Raw genomic sequence first — 25,446 nt, forward strand, 5'->3', positions numbered from 1 at the left:
TATAAGGTAAACTGACATTTGTGACTTATTTATTGACTTACCCTCATACCTACCAATTTGATTTCAATTTAATTCAATTTGTTAGGTTCAGTGGTGCCATATGAGTCAAATGTATTTGGTCATGGAAAAGTTACTATGTAATTCACAGAAAGCCAATAAGGAAGTCTAAAAACATAAAATATTTACAGTAGTGTGTAAAACAAATAGTATGTTACAGAGCAAGATTCAAAAGTGAAGAATAAGATGGGCAGGACATGTACAGAGAATGCCAGAAACTCAGAGCGTCAAGAAAGTTTTGATGAGAAAACCTGAGAGGAGAAGGAGAAGAGGTAGACCCAGGAAAAGGTGGCTGGACGATATGGAAGATGATCTAATGGCGATGGGAATAAGAAATTGGAGGAGGAAAACGGGGGGGGGGAGGGGGGGGGGCTATGGACAGAGAAGAATGGAAGCAGGTGATAAAAGACGCCAAGGTTCTTCAAGAACCAACCAAGAAGAAGAAGTGATGTGATAGAAATAGTGTGCATGAGATGCATGGGATAAAGAGAAGCTATTTGTGAACTGAGTATCCAGAAACCGGTGAAAACTGCTGATTCAAACAAGTGTAACACAGGCAACTTTTTTACTTCTGGGGCCTAGAAACAATTAACATACAGTTGGTGAGACTTGTTTAATTTTAGTGTGCAGTTGTCATTAGTCTCTCTCAGAAATGGAGAAATTCAGTTAAACTGCTAGTGAACAAGTGAGTAATGCACTGTGTGGATGTGGTCATCCTAAGCAATATATTGTGCAACTAACAACTGTAGCAGTGTACTACTACTACTACTACTACTACTACTACGACGACCACCACCACCACCACCACCACCACCACCACCACCACCGAGTGACGTGGCGCAGTTGTTAGCACACTGGACTCACATTCGGGAGGATGATGGTTCAAAATCATGTCCAGCCATCTTGATTTAGGTTTTCCATGATTTCCCTAAATCTCTTCAGGCAAATGCCAGGATGGTTCTTTGGAAGGGCACGGCCAACTTCCTTCCCTAATTTGATGGGACTGATGACCTTGCTATTTAGTCCCCTCCCCCAAATCCACCAACCAAGCCACCTATCTATCAACCATCACCAATAATAGTAGTAGTATTCAGCTGTGGATCATGTCACGGTTTGACATGGTGAAAAAACGCTTACACACTTACAGCTCAAATTTGACAAAGATGGGACAATTGGAACATTCCCTGGAATTCATCATCATGATCTTCAAATGCTGAGTTCCTTGGGGATGACACCACAGTAACAGAATGAAAATGGTCTGCAGTAATAGTGATACACTCCACAACTTTCATGATGCCCTCTATAGGTGTCACAAGTCTTAGAAGGTCATTGCTTTGTAGTAGGAATAACCCTGGCATTTGCCTGAAGTAATTTATGAGAACCACACAAATCTAAATCAGGATGAGCAGGTGGAGATTACAGCCCCTATCCTGATGAATAAAACAGCCAGTCCTTTTAAAAGAGTACAACCTCATTCGGTTTACCCCTAGTCTACAATACAGTTTTGCAAATAATTATAAACCTTGTGTTACAATGTCCATTCATTTCTCAAACTAATCACCACATAAAATACACATATTATATTCCAAAACGTATCTCTACACCCATTATCAGCTGACATCAGGATTATGGCAACAATGTTTGGTTTCCATTTTTTGTGCCGCAGTTTCCCACTTGCTTGCCTGAAAAATTGAGTCTGCACCCCATCATGGAGTTAAATGCTGAAGAAGATGCAAGTGTTTCAGAGTATATCACATAATATATTGTACAATTCTGTAAATCTGGCTCTTCAGCACACAATCCATGTACTTGTCATTTCAGAGCTAATCGTCGTCGTCGTCGTCATCATGATACTGTAGTGAGCATAGAATATTTTGACAGGGGCACATAACAACAGAAATTAGTTGTGTGATCAAGTCATAACACAGCTTGTTTCATCACCTTCACAATAGTGTCAAAATAATGTGTCCTCCAAGAGAACATTTACTTGACTGCACTGTGGGACTTAAAGGAAGCACTATTTTGTTCTGCGAATTTCCAAGACTTGTGACACCTATAGAGCACATCATGAAAGTTGTGGACTGTGTCACTATTACTGCAGACCATTTGTATTCTGTTACTGTGGTGTCATACCCAAGGAACTCAGGATTTGAAGATCGTGATGATGAATTGCAGGGGATGATCCACCTCAGCACATACTAATCCTAGCAAAACATCTAGTATGTGTATATCAGTTCCATGTTATCTAACAAAATGTGTGGCCTCTGCAAAAGTAACCAGTGCCATCTACTTCAGGTGAAATATTGGAGGCATTTAAAATTTTTGCTAAGCCAAAACCTCAAAGCTTTGCACACACATGATGGACCAACAAGCTTTTAGGAGAACAGCTGATATTCTGGCTGATCCGTACACACACACACACACACACACACACACACACACACACACACACACGAGTTAAGAATGTAGCCAGAGTTATTGTACATTCACTGTTCACTCCATCTTTTCATCACTCACAGCTGTAAGTACTTATCATCGCGCAACTCTCTCTCTCTCTCTCTCTCTCTCTCTCTCTCTCTCTCTCTCCCCCTCCTTCCCCCCCCCTCCCTCCCTACCCCTTCTCCCTCTCCATCATCAGCTACCCTTTGGCAGGTGAGTATCTTTACTGACCACAACCACAACCACACCCACAGGAGCTTTTCATGTACGAAAAGTCAACCAACATTCTTTCAGCAAAGAACATTATGTAGGCAATATTATATGGGATAGGATCACAACAGTACAGAGGATCCTCAAGGACTCTGATGCCTGTTGCAACCAAGGTCAATTCTATTAAATTTTTGACAGATGTAGTGGAGCACTTTTATGATGAAAGAAGCAACTACTGGGCCTTTATTGTAAATACTGCTGCTACACACGGCAGGCCTTGTCCCATGCATCACCTCTAAGTGACTTTTGCTCTGAGAGAGTCTAGCACCACATATTCAATACACAGTTAAATAAACCAGGTTAGCATTCTCTTCATGAAATGCGATGATTTTCAAACTGGAGGAGATGAACCGACATTTTTAAACACCCTCTTCTTGTTTTACGATCCTGTCTGGAACATCACAACAACAAAGCAAGTTTCATAAACATTAAAAATGTGAGTGATTTATACCACCATGTATAGCTATTATCAATTTCTTTTTCAATGGCACAAGACACAATGCATTACCAAAATCGCTCTTCAGGAGTGTGATACCAACAAAGAACATAGGTTCGTCATTTTGATGTCATGTTACGGGACAGAGTCAGCTGCAATTTTTCTAAATGCACCAAAATTCTCTTCAATGAATAATGAAGCATGTTGACTTCAGCAAAAATCATCTCCAGTTTGACATTACTCCTCTGAAGCTGCCTAAGACATCTGAGTATGGTATACTGATGTAGCTAGCATTCTCTGACCACTTTATCATCATTTATTCATTCACTACCATTCCCAAGAAAAGTTTTATTGGAGAACTGCTTACTGCTCTTCTCTGTTCAACTACGATTAACAGCTACAGCATATCTGACATCAGGAGCTCCGGCTCTTTGCTATAGCACATCTATAGGCAAAGCTACGAATATTAAGAAGCTGGCTCTCACAAGGAGAGGACGCCTACTCATCATCGCCGAATTCGACCAAATTCATGGTACATTTAGGGCATGGTGAGACATGAAAGACCCCAAGTAGGAACTTCAGATGGCCAAGCATTTACGAAATCAAAGAAACTCTGATACCGATCAATCATCATGTGCACCTCATCAATTGTCCCTGTGACAATGTGTTTAGGAAGCGGTGTTTGGCTCAGTGGTAAGAGAACAGATTAGTATTGAAAGGGTCACGGGTTTGACTCTGCCCAGCAGCAAATATTTTTGTGCTCCTTGGCAATGCATACACTACTGACATCACAATTAACTGCAATATCATATGGGTTATGTTGTACTTCTATGAGCACAACATTGTCATGGGACGTCTGTCTTTAAAACAAGCACATTTTCTTGCAAACTTGGAGTTGTGAATGATTCATAGGGTGCAAACACAAATGATCATATACAGTGAGTTTAATTTGACTTCGGTGGTGCTGTCAGCACAAACAACACCAGCCCCAATGATGCCAGCCTGAATGGTGGGCAGCTATATAAAGGCCACTACCAGACAATAGATCATACGTTACCATACATTCAGGTTCCATGTACATACTGTACTACTGATTGTACACTGTGCTACGAGTACTGAACTCCCTCTCATAGATACTCGCTCTGGACATGGTTATTTTCACACTTATTATGACCGTACTTTGAATTGGTATCACTGTCCGTGTTGTGAACCTTGCTGTTGATGTGTGCCTTAATCGTCAGACAGTGTCTTCTTGTACTGATTTACAACAGTTAATAGACAGTTCTAGCCAGGTAACTCATTCATCTGCTCACTCTTGACCGGGTAACGTGAATATTGTGAGATAAGTGTGTGAATGTTCTGGGAAATATCGCAATCATTGCAGACAAAACAAATCAAATATGTTGGACAAAAGTGAAAATCGTAAATAAAGAACAGGAGCCACATGTTAATAGCCTCCACAGCGATGCATCGAAGCAACAATTGAAGATGGCGCTGGATTTATGTTTACAGCATTTGAAAGAAGAGAATCTGATCACATCAGATAGTTCCACAGTAATAACCAAAGAACGCATTCAAATAGCAAATAAAATACACCAGAAAATACTAGACATTTTATTCGAATATACATTTGCGTGCAACGAGGAGTTGATTCGGTTTGATGACGTTGCCGAAGAATGTGAATATGCAGGCGTGAAGGGTGGCATTTCGTCAGGTGGTGACAACGAATCCGATGACAAAAAAAATGAAAGAAGATACAGAATTCGTTCCACTGGATTATAAAATAATGGCAGTTAATCTTACAAAAACACATCTAAAGTGGAAGTGGAAGAGTCTGCAAACAAAATGTGCATCTCGCTTGAAGCATATGTAGGATCTGAAAATTTGGGAAGAACATATTAAACACAGTGGAACTCAGAATGACAAATATTGCACAATTGATTCCTGGATGTATGATAGCTTCATAGAAGCATGGAGCTGTAACCAGCAAGTCACAACTAGAAACTTGCAACAATGGGCACTTGGTGCTGTGAGACACTTTCCAGATTTGGAATTCAAAGCTTCAGCTACGTGGGTCAAAGGTCTTAAACAAAGGCATAAAATCCGACAGAGAAAGTTACAAGAATTTGTACTGGAAAGAGCGACTGCTACTACTGAGGAAACCTTTGGTGTGGCAGAGAATTTTTGTCACCAGTCTCAAGCTCTTATCCCCAACTATGACAAGAACTTTGTTATCAACACCGATCAGACAGGTAAGTCGACATTTTATTTGTCTACGGCAATCGCCATACACTTTGCACTGTCACATATACTAGGTTTACATCTGTATCTCCTCTTTCCAGGCTGCCAGTATCAGTTGACATATGACTGAACCCTAGAACGCATAGGGTCAAAAGTGGCATGCATGAAACGAAAGGATATGAATAAAGTAACACCAGCACAATATGCTATGGGCCTTTCAGGAAAACTATTGCCACATGTTTACATATCCCTACAGGAGATTACTGATTCTTTTGGACCAAAGGTTAAAAAATCAGTAGATGCATATGCAAATACACAAATGTTATCATCACTTCTTCAAAATCTGGTAAACTGGTAAACGTGCGAGAGAGTAAATGTTCTCTGTTGACTGACTTGTGGGGAGGACAAACAAAGCCACAATAATACATCAAACTGTTCCAAGATGAAGACGGATTGCCAACGTGCAGTATCAAACTAATTCCCCCAAATGTACGCCACTAGTGCAACCCTGTGATGTGTATTTTTATCACCAGGTGAAAAATCTAATTAAAAATGTCAAAACTGCACTTACCTCATCGAGACAGAAGAAGAAATCACTTCCCGAGAAGCTTGCATCAAGCTACATTCCATTATACATCACAAGCTATCCTCGCACGTATTCAGCGACATGCTGCTATAGGCATGGTTCGCTGCTGTACTGTGCGATGAAAGAAGCTGTTTTCAGAATGTCAATCAAGTTTGTTTTTCTATGGAGACATTAAAAAAACCATATCAGTGTAAAAAGACGGCACTTATAGTGAGCGCAAGATGTGGTCAAAATTACTGCTTCCCCTGTTTCTTTGATGAATATAACCCCAGTACATGTAATTGATCAATTGCAGAAGAATGGAAGTATCGATTTACATACACAACATTCCAGTGTACATGTTAACTACAATCCCTTTTTAAATGTTTACAGTCCCGCATTTCATTCTATGCCTATACTTTTTGTGCTTATACAAATTAATAAAATAACTTATATGATGTTGCAGTTAATTGTGATGTCAGTAGTGTACGCATTACCAAGCAGCACAAAAATATTTGCCGCCGGGCAGAGTTGAACCTGCGATCCTTTCAATGCAAATCCGATCTTTTACCACTGAGCCAAACACCGCTTCTGAAACACACTGTCACAGGGACAATTGATACGGTGCACATGGTGATAGATCCGTATCAAAATTCATTTTATTTCCTAAATGCTTGGCCATCTAGAGTTTCCACTTGGGGCACTTTCTTATCTCACCACACCCTACACGTACCACAAACTTGGATAAATTAGGCGTTGATGGGTAGACGTCCTCTCCTCGTCAGTTGCCCACACGGAGCCTCACAATACGAAAGTTCCCTAGCACACCTTGAATATGCCAGATTACAGAAAAACTATAGCTTGGAGAGTGTGTTTCTAAAATAAGAGTTACTGCACTGAAGCTGTATAGAACTAGGCAGGTAACTCATATGTCAAGGTCAACTTGATTTTTGGATATCAAGCAACAGCACAGCAATTCCCAATCTCCTTCTAGCCAGTGTTGAGATAGAATCAAGCTGAAGGAAAATACAAAAGGTGTTAATGACAGGCTCAAATATGATACAATAGTTGTGGATGACATTAAGGTAATTACACCCATGCAGACTGAAAGAAAAGTGGACTCAGCAAAGGAGTATTTCACACACACACTCCACATCTATGCACACGGACAAGTGTTACACTTGCCACTAAACCTGACACTACAACTTACCCCCCTGAAATTTCAGACCTCTGTTTCACCAAACTCATGGTGCCGCATGATGTGTTAGCATTTTCACAATCCATTCAACTGCTATCTGCTGCAGAGGCTTACAGCTTATGTGAAAGAATGACTGCAAGGATACAGAATACACAAGCAGGCAGAAAAACAGTCATTAAAAGCAGAAGCCACCAGACAAAAGACATGACAAACAGCCACACAAAGAAAGCCCCCACCAGAGACAACAAGCAACTCAGCAACAAGGCAAGTCTCATACACAAAGAATACAAAAAGGTGGGACTAATATCTAACTGAATATGGTCACAATCCTGAACTCAAATTGTTGAAAATGATGAGAGTGAGCTGTGGTAGAAGAAGATAATCACACCAGTGACTCACATTAGGGATCAGGGACAAACATAGAATTGGGGCCCATTAGCTTATTTAATAAATAAGTTCTTATGAAGTTGTCACAGAAATTGCATGCCGAATATGGACCTACTACCTCTAACAACTTCACCTATTACCAACACCATTCAGCAACACACCTTGAGCTAATAATAAACGAATCATCTAGAAATACCTGACAAATATATGTGATGCCATAGTATTCTGGTTTCAATGCCAAATATCCCACTATCTAACAATCTCAGCATTTGGTTAAGCTCTTCTGAAAAGCTAGGGCAAGCAAAGAAAAAATGTGCAGTGTTCTCAGACACACTGTACTGATAATCTGTTTCTATCTTTTAGCGCAAATAAGGAAACAATATTATGGTGAACAACGGGATCATTAGAGATTGAGAACAAGAAATCAGCTGTGTCCTTTTAGAAAAAAAAGTACAGAAGATGTGTCTCAGGAAATTGCAAAATGCGAAGCAGGATGGAATTGTATATATAAAGGAAAATTTTGGAGAAACAAGATGTGCTGCATTGCCTTACTATGGTATCATATCCCACAAAATTACACACAATTTTCAAAACCGTAAGAGTCAAACAGGTTTTTATGACAGTAAATTTACTGGGAAGAAACATGTGGCATGAGGCTCTATAGTATACATGCTCTGCAGTTTACAAAACTGATAAATGTGATGTGATACACATTAGAAGAATGCTGATTGCAATGAAGTACTACACGTATATTTGTGTGTATGTTATTTCGCCCTATTTTCTGTTTATCAAGAATGAAACATGCCATGTACTTTTGAAGTAACAATAAAAAAGCTGCAGCAAGGTGTATAGTTACCCCATAAGAGTGGGGCCGCTACAGTGTAAAGGTGGTGGACTGGTAGCTTGTGCAGATGGTGGTGCTAGATAACGGTGGCTAGGAAAACTCTGCTGCAAGGCATCACATCCTTATTTACAGTAGTTTTGAGCTATGAAGTGCTGTGATGCCCCCGGAGACACCCTCAGTGGCATTAACACCGAAAGATTGTGGCAGTGGGATGGCCGTTAGATATCCGCATCCTGCTCTACTGACACTATTTACCCCACTCAAAAGCATGTGCGCGAGTTAGCACTATGTGGCCTTGAGGGAGCAGTGCCAGTGACATGAGAGCTCATTTATTTCTAATAGGTGTCCAGCGCTACTCGATTATGAGCTGGCCACGGCGCAGGTGGATGGCAGCAGTACCATCTCGGATGCAAACTGCTGTCCTCCCTGGCAGGAGGCTGAGCGCTACCCTGGAGCCTGCAGACAGTTCTTCTGCTATGTCATTGAACCCAAAATCGTGGAGGGTGCTGCCAGATGCGCGTAACTGTGCTAGAATCAGAGAGTATTTATATTGCTTAATAGCATGCTTGTTGTGCCTATACTTTGCTTCCAGGCACATAAAGTCAGTCATGTCTCGATGGGTTGGAAATACCGCATAGGTCAATTGGAAGAAATATGGCCTTTCTGCAATGTCACCACAATTGCACGCCTTGGCGCGACCACCTTGTGTTGTACACTTGCCAAAGTACTAATCAGTGCCTCCACACCTACCTGCCTCACATATGACTTCAATGAAGCTTCTTTTCACCCAGTAACTCCCAAAATTAGTGATGGTGTTACATATCTCCCCTCTTTGGAATGACTCAAGACACTGGGTCTGAACCCATGACCAGTCTGCAACAGAAGACTTCACACACATATAGTTATCATGTAGGTTATTTACAATATTCCCTTACCTTAAGCAACAAAGCTCAGAAGCCCCACATTCCCTCCATAATTCTTAGCCAATCAGTTTGTCCACCTGTTCTTACATTATTACGTAGAACCTCCATTCTCATTTGAGCTACCTATTGAGCATTAATCCTTCCAAATCATTAAACAACTGTTTACATGAATTATCGACTCATTGTTCCCTTACAGTGTCTTTTATTGTAAGCAACAATACACATTTTAACAGCACTCAAGGTTCCTTGGCTTCTGAACCACATCCAGTTCATACTACAACACAACTCTCTTATTACTAGATCCAGTTTCTTGCACCACTTGTACCTTCTTAGGTACAAATGGTTAACGAGTGCAATAGTATCTGATGTACTGGAGGATTGCACTGATGAGTGGCCCTCTGTCTACTAGGGTAGACGAAGGCTGTGCAAACAGAGACAACACTAACATGGTGCCTGTGGCTGTGACACTTAAGGTCTTGATTGTGTGCTACTACTCTTCCTGATATTGCTGTACATGAAAGCATTTGCTCTACTGAAACCCATCCTCCTTGCGTGTCTGTTAGCCAGTTTAAGTATAGGTTTATGTTAAGATGCAATCTTTTAGTCAGGTAGGTCAGATTTCTCACCAAAAGGACCGCTAGTGGCTCCTCTAGCCAGTACAAATGCGGCTGCATTATGTTCTACTTGTTTTCCCCTGTAACTGAGGTTGACAGATGAAAGGTCTGCCCTGAGACCATCCCATTAATAATTATTACACACACACACACACACACACACACACACACACACACACACACACACACACACACACAGTTTCAAATTTTTAGCTTCTGTGAGTCTACCTTGCTCATAGCAGTTTGCTACTACAACTTCAGTAATGTTTACAAAATAAACCCACTGAAGACCAGTTTGCTGGAAATCAGGTAGCAGCTCCAGGATGTCACACGGACAGTCCTGATCTCCAGTTTTCCCTAAGTACAATGCATCTGAACATGCCAGTGCACATATTCACCACCTGGGTCAGGCAGATGGTAACCCTCACTCTCTGACAGTGAGTTCAGTTAGAGACATCACCACATCATTGTCCTCATCATCTGCAATCAGCAGTACCTCCTATGTGTTAAGTTCCCCAATGTTCCTCACTTTAATAGGTATGCATGTATGGTGTAACATTTGAACCTGGCTTGCTTGCTGCTAATCGGAAATTGTATTAACACATGTCAACGTTCTAGATCCGTCCTAGTCTCAGCTGTTGCTATGTGGTAATACAATGATAGATTTGACTTTTCTGGTCAGTTCCAGCAGCAATTCCTTCTGGACTTTCCACATACCTACCACACACTGATTTGGTATTAATAGAGCTGTACTCAGATGCCCATGTGCCACATGTAATACTGCTTCCTGTAACTCAGTTGCAATTAACCAAGCACCCCACAAGCTATCAACCAAAGACCACAACAATCTCACTACTGCCATTCTCTTATTTAAAGTATCTACCTGGGCCTGTATGACTCCCAGGTCCTCATTCACAGTATTTACTGTCATCTTCACCAGGTGCACAAGCTCCATTGCTAACCTTTGTAATGCTCATTTGTTGTTCAATACCCTTGTTTTAACTGGTTAACTGTTTAGTGTGCCATTCTGTGATGGTCTTACTCCTCCCTGCTACATCAGCCACTTCCTCTGTTGTACCATTTAGTTCCTCGATGTCACTGACATGCACAGTCCTGTAAACTGTTTTCAATAGGCTATCTTCTGTGTCTAAGCAACATCACTTGTGTCACCATACCGTGTGTGGCACTACTTCCACTACCTGCTGCATTTGCCCTCGCGATTGTTCATATAACTGCTGCAAGTTACAGTACTTGCTCTCTACTTCCTTCAGGCCAACTCTCCCTTCCATCTCCTGCCATAATTCCATAAACATACCTTCTTAGTGTCTCACCTCACTGAACATTTCTGAATTATTCAAGGTCAGCTTCAGTGCCCAAAGATGGCTTGTGAGTACTAAATCCTCCTCCCATGTGGTATGTACTACAGTTTCCAATTTTAGTATCTACAGTACCTCAGCTCAACTCCTGATGAATAGGTACAACATTGCCAAGATAAGGGCTCCCCTGATCTTTATTTCAACCTGTGACAACCTGGGGACAGGGAACTCCCATCACTCCCTTACCCCCTTTGAAAGGTCTGCCATCTCAGATACACAGAAGAAAACCCAACCCTAAAATACACAGCTTACACAAAAATGAATACATAAGTATAGCAATACATATAACATGAAAAACAAGCTCCTCCCTCCCATCCTCAACCTCAACTGATAAGTTGATCACTTATGCATTTAAATAATATGACATCCAACTTAACTTTCAACCATACACATTCAAACACGAAATGTTAACAATACTCTCCTATTTTCTTGGCCTTAATGCATACAGAATCTCCTGTCAAAGTTGTGCAGGGTTTTCACACTTTCCCTTTTTCCTACTATTGATAGTTTTACCCTCAACTGATCATGACACTTGCATCAGGGATGATAATCCTCTAGCAGAATGGACTTTTGAATTATACGTGCTTACAATGAAAATAAATATATTAATAAATATGTTAGTTCACATAACGACTCAACATCCTTCTGACTGTGTAATGTACTCTTTCCATCCTACGATTAGCCTGAGGGTGCATTTGACTTGTCCTTAACTTTCTGACCTTTAGTAAATTACACAGCTGTGTTAACAAATTTGACACTCTGTCCCTTGTTCAGTAATCACAGCTTCTGGCATTTCAAATTTGATCACCCAGCTGTTGACCAATGCTTATGTTACCATTGCTGCATGTTGGTTAGGGACTGCAACCATTTCCACATATCTAGAAAAATGATCAATAATTGTAAACACAAATCGATTTCTGACTGGAGTGCTGTTGAATGGCCCCAAGGACATCCAAACCCATAATTTTAAATGGTTCCATAACTTTTGGTAACCTCTGCACAGGTATTATCTTATGGCTCATATCTGCCTTCTGTGCACATTGTACACAACTCCTCACATTATGAACCACATCATCTTTCCTAGATTTCCACCAGCAGCTTTTCACTACTTGCCTATTCATTGTTCTACAATCCCCACGTCCTGAAAATAAGTGGTTGTATGCTTCTTTCACCATATCCTCCTTCAGCTTCACTGATACTAAAACCCTTGGCCCCAACATCATTGTCTAACACAACAACCTGTCACACACATTTAATTGTAGCTGGAATGCATACCATCTACATTCTGCATCAGCCAGTTGCACTGCTTGCCATTGTGCAAGGTAGGGACACAGCATTTCTATCATCACTACTTTTGGCTTTATCCTAAATCGCAATTTCTTCCCACCAGGTTTGTGTATGACATTGTACTCAAATTCACTTAACCTCAATGTCCATCTAGTCAGTTTATTAGAAAGATCCTTAAGCCCTAACAACCACTTACAAGCTGCAGTTATCACCTGAAAGTTCTTCTCCTACAAAGAACATTGGAAATGCAAAATTACATATTTCACACTAAGCATTTCTTTCTGCTGTGTAGTAGTTCTTCTCTGCCCTGTTCAACTGCTTAGACCCATGGTTCTCTCAATTTACTACTTAACAGAGAACACATCCTACAAATTGATTGGAAATAATGGTTGACAATACAAACCCTTTCTCATAGACTGGAAAAAATAGTACTGGATTTAATGCTCTCTCATTCTTTGAATGCTTCTTGGCATTCCTCCACCCATTCAAACTTTACACACTTTTTAACAGTCACATAAGTGCTCCCACAACATTTGCAAACCCTTTTGTGAATTTTCTATAATAAATCCCTAACCCCAAAAAAGATCGCAACTCATTAGCATTGCTAGAAACTGGAAATTGCCATACTTCTTGTATCAACCCTCGATGGATTTAACCCATACATTGCTAATAACATACCCTAAATACATAATTTATTCCAATGAAAGGAACATTTTTCCGTGTGTTATGTTAAATTTTTTCTCATAAACTTCTAAAAACTTCTAAATCCTTTGCAAAAAAAAAGTTATACCATTTAAGAACACCATGTGCCAACGGGGTTTCAGTCCTCTCCCCACTCCGTCCAGCAAATCATAAAACATTGTCAGAGAATTTTTTAACCCAAACTGTATCCGATGATACTGAAAATGGCCCCAGGGGACCGAGGATGCTGTTTTCGTATGCTCCTTCAGGTGTACCTCTTTCCGATGGTACCCACTTCTCAGATGTAAGGTAGAGAAGTAATTGCACTGCCCCAAAGCCACAAACTGTTAACAGTTTCAGTGATGTTCAGGATTAGATATGTATCGGTTACAGTTTTGTTGTTATGATGTCCATAGTCACTAAAGAATCTGTATCTTTTTGTCCCATCTGGCGACTTCTTTGGTACAACCACCACTACTGCACTCCATGGGCTAGTGATTTCCTGTATTACCCCACCCACTAGCTGTTCGTCAATGAATTCTTCTAATACTGGTTGCAAATATCTCAGTATATACTGTCCTGTAGAGATACATGCTGTGTTATGGGTGTTGCTGGTAAATGAACTCAAGAGAAAAAGAAATTCTCTCCAATTCAAACAATAATGTCTTCATCTGCAATCCATCCGTACCTCTATGATCCTCCACTTACTACACAATGCAGTTTTATCAGTGGTTTGCACACTAATCTGGTGGAAACTGAGTTGCTACTCAACATCATTCAGGACTTCCAAATTAACTATCAGCATTCCTTTGATCAGCTCTACTCCATTAGCACCAAGATTATCCAAATTCATTGGCATTACTTTCCCATCCAATTCCTCCTCCCACGTGCGTACAATGCTGCTCCTTCCAAAGCAATGTGACATGTCTAATACATTACTTTCTGCCAGTTGTTCTATCAAGCACAAAGCATTAACAGGCCATTCCGGTCCAACATTATCTGAGACCAACTTCCCAGTGCCTTATGGCACAATAATGTGTGAATTAATCCTTTCTGTTTTCACCAAGTTCAGGCGGTTCACCTCTGCAGATTGATGCACGTCACATCCGTATTTCACTGGGGACTGTCTTCTATAGCTGGAACATTGTCCCTTCAAGTTCAACTACATGTTGTCTAAGGACAATTTTGGCAAGCTGCGTTTTCAAAATGTATAACCCTAAGATCATGCAATAACCATCATTTACCCAAGGCTCAACTTCTACGCGCTGTTTAAAACACTGTGTCCCAACCAGAAAATCTACCACTGCTGATCCCAAAGACACCACATCAATATCTCAAACTCCATACAAATTACACTGTTGAGGGTTTAATCGCCTCTGACCCATGAGATCCATGCTTGCCCCTGACACATGCCCCTGTGTCCAATAAAAACATGCTTTTTACCTTTCCCTTTTCCCACTATACTACATTCTGCCTCTGCATACATATTAGCTGCATCAAAATTTATCGTGAACTCCATGTAGCAGATGTGAGGTTTGCTTTTGCATCTAACACTTGCTGATTCATCCCCCGTTTCCCCTTACCCAAGTTACGATCACTGTGGTAGTGTCCAGTCACACCACATATATCTCACTGAGGTTGACAACATTGCCTCTGCACATCTCTAACACCTCACATTAGCGGAGAATGCTCTCCTCTTATGCTGCATTCCTGTTACTACGCTAATTTCTTCAAACTCCGATTGTACAGTATAAATCCTTTGGGGTACCTGTTGTCACACTCTTTGATATATAAGGTGACACGCCCCTTAGGAATGCATCCAACATCCTCTGTTCCGCTTCACGGAGTATGACAATTTGCATTAAAACTTGAGTATATCTGCGAATAAGACAAAGACAATGGCTTTCAAGGGAAAGAATGCAGTCAGATTGAAAATAATAATAAATAAGAAAATTTTAGAACAAGTATCCCACTTCAATTATCTAGCATGTGGCACTAGTTTTAACTATGACAAAGACATTGAGAATAAGGTTAATAAATATCAGCTGTCTGTGGAACAACTGGAAAAACTCTGGGAAGAAAAGAAATAAAAATGAAATTCTATGAAGTTATGGCTGTACCCACTCTCGTATACAGCTCCAAATTATAAAAAGTAACAGTAGTTCATGAGATATGTAAGAGGCTGTAATAAAAATGTATAAAATAAGGAATGAGACAACAAGGTCAGATTTAAAAATCTTTTTCTGTTAATAACAGGATAGAAGACAAGAGAATGAAATGAAACGATCATGTTGATAGAATGACAGGAAACAGACTGCCAAAAAAGATAATTCATTATCGGCCAATGGGAAAGAGAGAACTAGTTAGACCTCATAAGAGATGGTTGACAGAGACCAGAACAGGTGATTAAAACACCTAATCCTTGGAAAGGGATGATGACTCTCCTCTAATTCATATGTCAGCACATTCATCTTCTGTATTGTGTCTGCAAAATTGTCTACAGGCTCATTATGCTTCTCTGACAGACTATCCAACCACTTGCCAAAAAACACTCATGCTGTTCTGCTTCCTGTACCTTCGTAGCAGGCCTTTTTTCAGTTCATCAAATGTCTGCATGCCTCTTAGTCTGTCTGTATATCTGACATACATCTTGGCTTCCCCTACCAAGCATAACTTCGTCACCTGTAATTCATGATTCTATGACCATACCCCAATATTAGCTGCTACTGGCAGGCCATCCAACACTACGTTGTCCATTGACTTTCCGAAGAAAGGTGTGATCACAGTGACTGCTGCTGGATCTAATAAAGGAGTAGGATGTTGAGCTAATTCCAACTCTTCATCCCTAACTGCAAGCCTATTATGCAAGTCCATGTTGTCTGCTCACAACTGCACCTTTTCATTAACCAATGTTTGAACTGCCTCCCAACTAGTGACACCCTGCATTTGAAAATCTGCCGTTGCAGAACCTTTATCTCCAATACATACTAAGGAACACAAAATACACTCACAACAAGTCATACTTACATCTTACTTCTTATCATCAGCCATCTGACTAGCCACAAACCCATACCGACAACATTTAATAAGAAGTACTGGTACTGACTCTTTACAATGTGTAGAATGTACTGGCAAATTACAATGACCACACCTCAAAGGCCGTAATTTGTATGGAATTGCGAAAGATCAATTGGTTCCCATAGCTGCATAAATGTAACCATTAAATTACTGTACTTTACTTGCTTAGACCTTCACACATTAAACAGGGAAAACAATAAGAAAAATCAATAGTCTGCTCATTCACCCCACTATCAAAACAGTGTGCTGTGGTTGCAAAGATGTGCTGAGTGGAGGTTGACTGAGCTGGCACCAATGCCAAACGAGGCTCACTGACACCAAAATACTTCTGACACAACTCTATAGCGACCCAGGGTGAGTGAGATCGCTATGGTGTAGAGGTTGTGGAGTGGTAAGTTGTGAAGGTGGGGTGGTGCTGGGCAGGACTGGCTAGGACAACTCTGCTGCAAGATATAGCATCCTGTATTCAGTTTTGAGCTACAATGTTGCAATACCCCCCCCCCCTCCCCCCCCCTCCCCCCCCCCCCCCCCCCCCCCCCAGATATCCCCTCTGCAGCCTCGTGGTCTCAGCAGTGCCGTGGACATTGGAAGGTCATGTCAGTGGAATGGCTAGCAGATGTCCACGTCCTGCTCTGACACACTTTACCCCATTTGGAAGCATGTGCCTGAGTTAGCATTATGTGACCCTGAGTGAGAAGTGGCCATGACATGAACATCCACTGAATTCTTGCAAGCAGCCATTGCTACTGGATTAGAAGCTTTTCCTGGTGTTGATGGATGGCAGCAGGACTGCCCTGACTGTGAAATGCTGTCCTCCAAGGCAGGAGTTTGGTTGCTACTATGGAGCCTGCAGATGGCTCATCCGTCATGTCATTCTAAACCCACATTTGCAGGTTAGAACTGTGAACTGATCTGGTGGAGATGGCTGCCCAGACAGGCATCAGCTGCTGGCTGGACAATAACATGATGGAGACTTCAGTGGACTTGATCTCGTGAGGGGCCTGCCAGACTGTTCATAACTGTGATTTGATTTGATTTATTTCATGTTCCATAGGTCAACTGTGTTGAATACACAAGGACGTGGAACGAGTCAGTTTTTTACAAATACAGTCTGATAATCTTATAGCATATACAGAAATTTGAGTACATAATTATATAAAAACTTATACAGTAAATTCTTTGGGCAGCAATATAGAAAAAGAAAATACATATTTTCTAAGAATTATTAAAACACAACAGAAAACAGATACGGAGCACACACAGATACAGATCTCAGGTTAAATAAAATTCGTAGTGGCATTATGTCAACTTGTATTATATAATATTAAAATATTACAATTTATTTAGTTAAAAATTCATCTAGACTGTAAAAAGCTTTTTCTAGCAGAAATATTTTTAGTGCTTTCTTAAACTCGCTATTGTTATGAATCTTTATCTTTATTTCGGGAGGAAGAGCACTGAAGAGTTTTGCTCCAGTGTAATGGACACCCTTTTGTGCCAAGCTCAAATTTCTGAGTTCACTGTGTATGTCATTCTTCCTCCGTGTGTTATGCTCATGATAATTACTATTTGGTTGAAATATATCTATGCTAGAATCAGGGGGTATTTATAGTCATAATACCCCAAATTAGCAGCGGCACTAACAGGTGTAAGAATGGAGATATTCAATTAATATTTTATTTCTATGAGTACATGTCTTGGAATATGCAAGGCAGTCAACATTATCTTCTGTCCAGTTCATTTTAAATCACTACCACTGAGTATACTTCTGTAACACACAGTTTACATTACACTTATAAAATATGAAAAGATGTAATGTACACTAGCAGTGTCTTTTACTGACTAGTTTTGATTCAACAGTTCGTTGGTAGGTGCATTGTTTGTATCACATGTATTCTGAAATCACCATTCATTAGACTGATACAGCTTATATTGTATTATGCTGTTTGATGTATGTATTATGAAATTGTCATACACAATGCATTAACACCTTACAATACGCATGTAAATACCCAATACAATTTACTAATGTCTGGTTATTCCACTGTGGGACTATAGATATTACATTTCTCTTTGTTATCTATGATTTTATGTGATTTTATATTCTATGCTGAAGATGATACATTACTAAAAACAGCCAATACCACATTGCAATCAATATTTTACAGCTAGACGTGGTCATTTATTTGTTCTAGGGAAGTTATGCCAATTGTCCATCCACATTTCAACAAACCATTTTTAGGAGGAGGATCCTGGCATACACCTGAATCAATTTAGGGAAACCACAGAGAACCTAAATCATAGCGATGAGATGAGAATCTGAACACAGCTCCTCCCAAATATAAATCTACCTACTGTGCCAACCACATACATTCCAAGTGACAATTCTTTGTAACAAATATGATTCATTTCATACATACATGGCCCATTATGACAGGATTACCAAAAGATTCAGCATTATGTCACATTCTGTAAACAGAATGATGTCAGTATCAACATTATTTTGCGTAGAGAACACTTTAATCTACAAGATTTGCAGAATCTTTTATTCGCACACCAAAAACTTCAGCAGTAGTTGGTCAAAATTACCCAATGATGCAACATTTGGAAGATCAGACTGAACCAAAGTAAATGCCCAACCATCAATTTCATGAAAGGCATTTAAGAGTAAAGAATCTATAAGACAGAGATTGTTGGTGGTTATGAAATACCAGAACATTCTGAAACATTTTAACACTTCTGGTTGTGATATTACATATAAATACGATAAGAATACTGACAATACAAAAACAAAATTCACCAATATGTAAGCCAATAAATAATACAAAAAATACAAAACATGGACAAACAAGACTGAAATTTACAATGCTGCCGCTGTTCCTACATCACTGAGCAGATGTGAGTCATGAGAGACAAGTAAAAGACATTCAAATGCAAGCAGCAGAGAAGATGAAGTAGACTGTACAGAACCACAAATCAAAATATGAGAAACCAACTGAAAATCTGAATCAGCTAGCACACTAATTTAAATAACTAACTGGTGGTGCCTTGCACAAGGGCCAATAGTAATTTTCTCTCTCTAAATATGGTCTCCAAAATAAACTAAACCACAGAAAATGAACTCACAAGGAAGCAAACTTTATTTTACTTCATTACACACACACACACACACACACACACACACACACCCTTAGTTTTCGAACTGTGTAGCTGAAGTGAGCTTAAAAATTACTTCTTGTCCCATCTTTCAAACGATGCTATGTGTTTGGAGGGGAAATTATTATTTTTAGATCTAAATTTTATGTGCCCATTTGATAGAACACTCCTAAATTAGTCTAGTTTGATATTTGTTTTATCAATGTGCATTAACAAGGAAAGTAAAACACAAGGAATAAACAGCAATGCAGCAGTGACTCAGTAGCGCTGCATGCTTGGTGGTAGCAGTCAGTGAAGGCCATGGCAGTGCTGCCACTGCTGGAGTACTGGTTATTCTTCAAGTTTTCCTGTCCTTATAAATACATATCAATAAAATGAATACCAGGCTAAACTAATTTGGGAGCGCTCTATAGAATGGGTACATGAAATTCCACTTTGAAATCATTTTGTGTGTAACAAGAAACAAACTAATACTTTCTGTCAATACCGGGTGACACGTGGAAGGTGTGATGAGCACTATTTGTTTGGACTGACTCCACTTACACAATGCAAAAATGAAATTGCAAGTATCTGTTGAAACACCAGAGAAAATGAAAATATGCCTGTCAACTCCTAGGAGAGAGACCACGTGTATCAACAGCAGAATCCATCCAGAGAGATAAATGAGATGTTTGGTATCTATAATTTGCATCTTTACTTAACCTTTACTTCCGATGTTGTCACATGTGACTATTTTCACCAGGTAAAATTTGATCCCAATTGCTGCACAGAAAATTTTATGCAATGGGAATACTGAGGATACCAGGTTTTGTTGCTTATGATTCTTTTCATCGAAGTGGAAACACATTTTTAATCTGCCCAAATTTTCTGTAATTCATTTCTTCCTTTCCAGTGCCTTTTATCCAGTCACTGCCAGACTCTAACTGCTATGCAACTTCTCCAGTTTTATGGAGAACCTGCCACACCTGTATACAGGCTATCATCATCTTGGGGTCACAGCTGCCAAAGACATATTAAAGCTACAGCTACCAATGTAAAGGCTGACCCAAAAGTCTGTTAACATTAATTCACAGAATAATGCAGGTAGAGAGGTAAAATTTGACACACATGCCTGAAATGACACAGGTTTTATTGAAACCAAAAACAAGTGCAAAAACTGGCCAACAGGTAGCACTTTCTTTGAGGGAAAGTGGGGCCCTTCTTATCAGACTGTCGGCACGATGGGCGAGAGGTATGTTGATGTTTTACAGAATCATATCATCTCTACTCTGGCTCATGAAAACCTGCTGCAAGATATAACTTTTATACAGAATGGCATTCCACCCTATTTTACTACACGTGTTAAAAGATCTCTTGTGCATATTGTTTCATGAGGATCACATGCTAACTGCCACTGCCATCATGCTTGGCCTCCCAGGTCGCCAGACCTCACTCTGTGTGATTATTGGTTGGGTAGTTACCTGAAGTTGCATGTCTACTGCAGTCACCCAACCTCATTAGGGATGCTAAAAAACAACATACATCAGCAATCTCTCACCATACCTACTGATATGCTGTTCAGTGCTGTACCTCTACTGTGGGTATTGTTGATGAATGATAGCTGAAATGTTCAACGTTTGTTCTAAAGAACATCGTCTATACTAAAATTCAACTGTTGTGTTAATTATTGCTTTTGTATCATATGAAGCATCATCTGTTGGTCATTTTATGCACACTCTTTTGTTTCAGTGAAGCCCCATATCATTTCAAGTGTGCATGTCAATTTTTACCCTTCTCCTTACATTATGTGAAGTTGTGAATTTTCAAATATTAATGAACTTTTGGGACTTCAGGGGCAGCATAGTTCTCTATTCATGTATGGGAACCCAATTCTATAGTCGTATGCATTAAAATCCAAACCAACATACCATACATGCGGTGCTCCATATATCAGCAGGAGTTCCATATCCCGCACCCAGGAGAACTTCTAAACAGCGGTACTGTCTAGTTTGAATATCTTCTGTAAAATGATGGTACTGCAAAAATAACAAAACCAACAGTCAAAGCCCTTACTATCAACATCTCAATCATTAAACTAACATGGAAACAAAAATGATGGTAACTCAAGTAGACAAATATGAGAAACTGCAGCAAATGCTTGTTCATAATATTTGTTGAGAATTAATTAATTAATTAATTAAAACAAGTAAAATTATCAGTTCACATACAGATCAGTAACAATCTGAACCAAACTAAGTTCAAAGATGTTTGTTAACAGGCCCAACTAATTTAACATTTGCAAACAACTAATTCCTTTCACAGTCCCAAAGAAATCATGCATGACAATATTATTATTATTATTATTATTATTATTATTACTCATATGGAAATTACACATCACTTTAGAAACACAAATGAAATATGTACAGAATTTACAAACTTACAGATACATTATGTATATAATTGATCACATCTGTTGTAGTGTCCAAAAAGTCCAAGGGGTTTCCAGGGTGTGGATTTTGTACGTAACAACACCAGTTCCTTTGGGTGCAGGAGGTAGATGGTAGATGATGATGATGATGATGAATGATGAATGATGAATGATGATGATGATGATGATGATGATGATGATGAACAGCAGAAATGTCAAAATATTTTGTTTTTTAAACATGTTGGTGTATTGATCCACTTTGAACTGAGAATTCATCTACTCACAACATATGGTTAGGAGAGCCTGTATTTCTACACAGTCACCCACCAGATATAAAGATTATTGTCTCCAGTATCTGCAGTTGTGCTGACTTCTGAAATTTAAACACTGCTGGAAAGGAGGATTGTTTTAATAGATAGGAGATGATCATTGGTTGGAGGATGAGGGTGGGAAGTGTGAGGGGGCGGGGGGGAAGAGACCTGCAGTTAATGGAGGAGAAGAAGAAGAAGAAGAAGAAGAAGAAGAGATCAGTAAATTGTATCTTGACATATAGACAGCACTTTAGATATATATTGCAATGTTCTTCAGAAGATACAATTTATCCTATTACAATTGCTTTTCCTACTTTCCGTTTGTTTTTCCAAACACGAATTTATGGCCATAATTCCAAACGCCATTTTCTACCACACCGAGTAATAGTCACTATCAGCCCATTATGGAAGAGAGTGGCCTTCTGATGCTCATATTGTGAGCTTTGTTTGTGTGTTGCTTGCAGTAAAAGGAGCAATTTAGAGAGTTCTAACAGGACTTTCAGAAATATGCTGCCTCCTGTAACAGGTATCTCTATCATTCCAGTGTTCACAAACACCTTCACATTTCATCTTGGTGTCAGTACGTTGGTGCTTCGATAAGAAATACTGTGTCACTGTAGTTCAGTTCATGTTTTTTCCATGAGTCTTGAGGGTATAGTTTCTGGACAGTAAGGCCTTTGTTTGGTGCTGGAGTTCCTAGCAATCCTGTGATTGTGCAAATAATGTAATCAATGCATGCCCTATCACATTTGGAAAGAACATGCTACATACGTAATCTGTGAGTACCAGTCAATCTTGGAAGGCAATGCTATGAAAAAGTTCTTGGGTGGAAGGTGAAAGACACAATAGATCTCACTTCTTTAAAAATTTTGGATACAGAACTTGCAGAAAATTCTGTTCCTGTTGGTACTGTTCTCAGTTAGAGTAAATTGTTCTCCAATAACAGGCCTTCTCCAACTATGAGGTACATGCATTAAATGATGCCCAAAATCCTTTTCTCTGAACATATTTATTCATACGAGTTAAAATTGGTGACAAGATTTCTTTTACATATACTACTTTTCTATATAGTCTTGCCAGCACATTATATGGCCTTATACCACTTTTGTGTAAGAGCCAGTATTTTCTGTTGGTAAAAGGACTTGTCCTGTGTTTGCAGATATGTTTCATTGCATGAATCACACTCATCAACATCTTCATCTTTAAAGTGTGTCTCATGTAGAGAATCCTTAAGTGGCCCGAACACACCATAATCCAAATGGGCCAGAGGTTTCCACTGTAGGGTAGATGAGGCAATGATGTACAACTCAATTTGGCAATGTGTTCTTGGGTTTTGAAATTTGTGTTGGGCATGTACTGCCATGTTGGAACAAGATACTTTTGGATTCATTTCTGATCAAATACATCAGAAACAGTTCTTGAGTTTGTTCAGAGTCTTCACATATGACTCTGAACTAATGATTAACCCTAATAGCAACACATTAAATGTATTCACAGTTGCGAATATGGATAACCATCAATTGTATAATGGAATGACGACAATGAAAATTTATCGCTGGACCAGGTCTCTAACCCAGATTTCCTGCTTATCGCGAGCAGTCACCTTACCATCTGGCTATCCAAGCATAGCTCACAGCCAGACCCTGACTTCCATTAAGACATCAACCATGTGATGTATACAATTTGTATTACTCGAAAGTCACTTGCCCAGTGTTGGCAGATAAATACGATATTGTAATGCCTGTGTTATCCACCAACACCAGGCAAGGGAGTTTCAAGGAAAATGTCTCCCCTTGCACAAGAATATACATAATGGGTGTACAGGTACAGGTTGCATACACATGGCTGACGACTTATGGAAGTTTGGGTCTGGCTGCTAGTCATGCTTAGATAGCCATATGGTAGGACCACTATTTGCAGTAAGTGGAAAATTTGGGTTCAAGTCCTGGTCCAGCACATACATGCATGTCCAATGGAACATTGCTTCATTATTTGGAATAACACAGGCATTGCAATATCGTACTAACACATCCATTTGACTGTCAACAGCACTATTCCAAAGACTGTCATCATGATGTTGCCGTCAGAGGAAGGAGTGTACTACCTTGAATTTCTTATTTTTTGATGACTGTGGGTGGTGCCACTCCAGTGACTGCACTTAGTTGTTGTCACTTGTAATGATTCATAACAGAAAGGGCTCCCCATTGGGCTCAAACTGCTCCAAAGTTCAGATGAATTGGCTTTTCTTTGAATCTTGTGAACTGTGGTAAGCATTCAGAGAATCTGCCTTGATCACACCTTTGAATATGAAAGTCTTAATCACTGCACATGCACTTACAATGCTCACTGATAGCTGGAGCCAACTGTTGAGTTGTGATGTGTCAGTTTCCACAAATAATGGCACTCACACATTTCATCGTGTTCGGAGCAGTAGTTGTGACAGGACATTCCAAATGTGGCCAATCCTAGAGATCAGTTTCTGCACTTCCTGAAACTTTAACTCTCTTTTATTCATCACCCAACAGTACTCTCATCAACTGCATCATCGTCATACACTGCACTCAAGGGTTTATGGATATCACCATAGTTACTTTTTCCACAAACTAAAATTCAGTTACAACATATAGCTTGTAATGAGTGTCTTGCATAGATACAATTTTGATGGTTCATTATGGCTCTGCCATCTGTCGGCACTGTTCGAAACTTCACACACATGCAGAAGAAACATTCAAATTTTAAGCACTCTATGAAGTGGTACAGTCAGTATTGCCAACTCAGCCGATTTTTGAGTGACTATGGCAGATTAGTAGTCCATAAAGCCAGACGATATTTTCTCAGACAGCAGCCAAAAATCTAGCAGAATTATTATATTGCTATATTTTAATAAATTAAAACACAACTAAATAATTGGATTAATTTTATTAACTTAATTCATGTTGTTAGTAAAATGTTACTGTTCAAACAGGAAATTCCATTATGTTAATAATGGTATTAATATTTTGTATGGACTTATAGAAGAGATGGTTTCACAAACTGTTTAACAATCAGTATTCTGATTATTACTGCCTACTGCATGGCATCTGATGCAATAACAGACTGCAGCGGGACCACAATATGTTGCTTGGTTGAACAGTCACACTTGCTACAATAGTGTCTGCATAGCTATTACTGGC

The 25,446-nt window shown here is 39.6% G+C and overlaps 1 protein-coding gene across 3 annotated transcripts in view; it reads right to left on the minus strand.

The window, feature by feature from the left end:
• The window catches only part of LOC124556793 (SRSF protein kinase 3), a 383,958-nt gene that overhangs the window by 13,128 nt on the left and 345,384 nt on the right, over positions 1 to 25,446 (minus strand). For all 3 annotated transcript variants that reach the window (XM_047130805.1, XM_047130806.1, XM_047130804.1), the window contains one exon: positions 21,460 to 21,567. In XM_047130805.1, coding sequence (XP_046986761.1) covers positions 21,460 to 21,567 — 108 coding nt within the window. The remainder of the gene's footprint in view (positions 1 to 21,459; positions 21,568 to 25,446) is intronic.

The sequence above is a fragment of the Schistocerca americana genome, chromosome X (genome assembly GCF_021461395.2).
Source record: "Schistocerca americana isolate TAMUIC-IGC-003095 chromosome X, iqSchAmer2.1, whole genome shotgun sequence".
Taxonomy (NCBI): domain Eukaryota; kingdom Metazoa; phylum Arthropoda; class Insecta; order Orthoptera; family Acrididae; genus Schistocerca; species Schistocerca americana.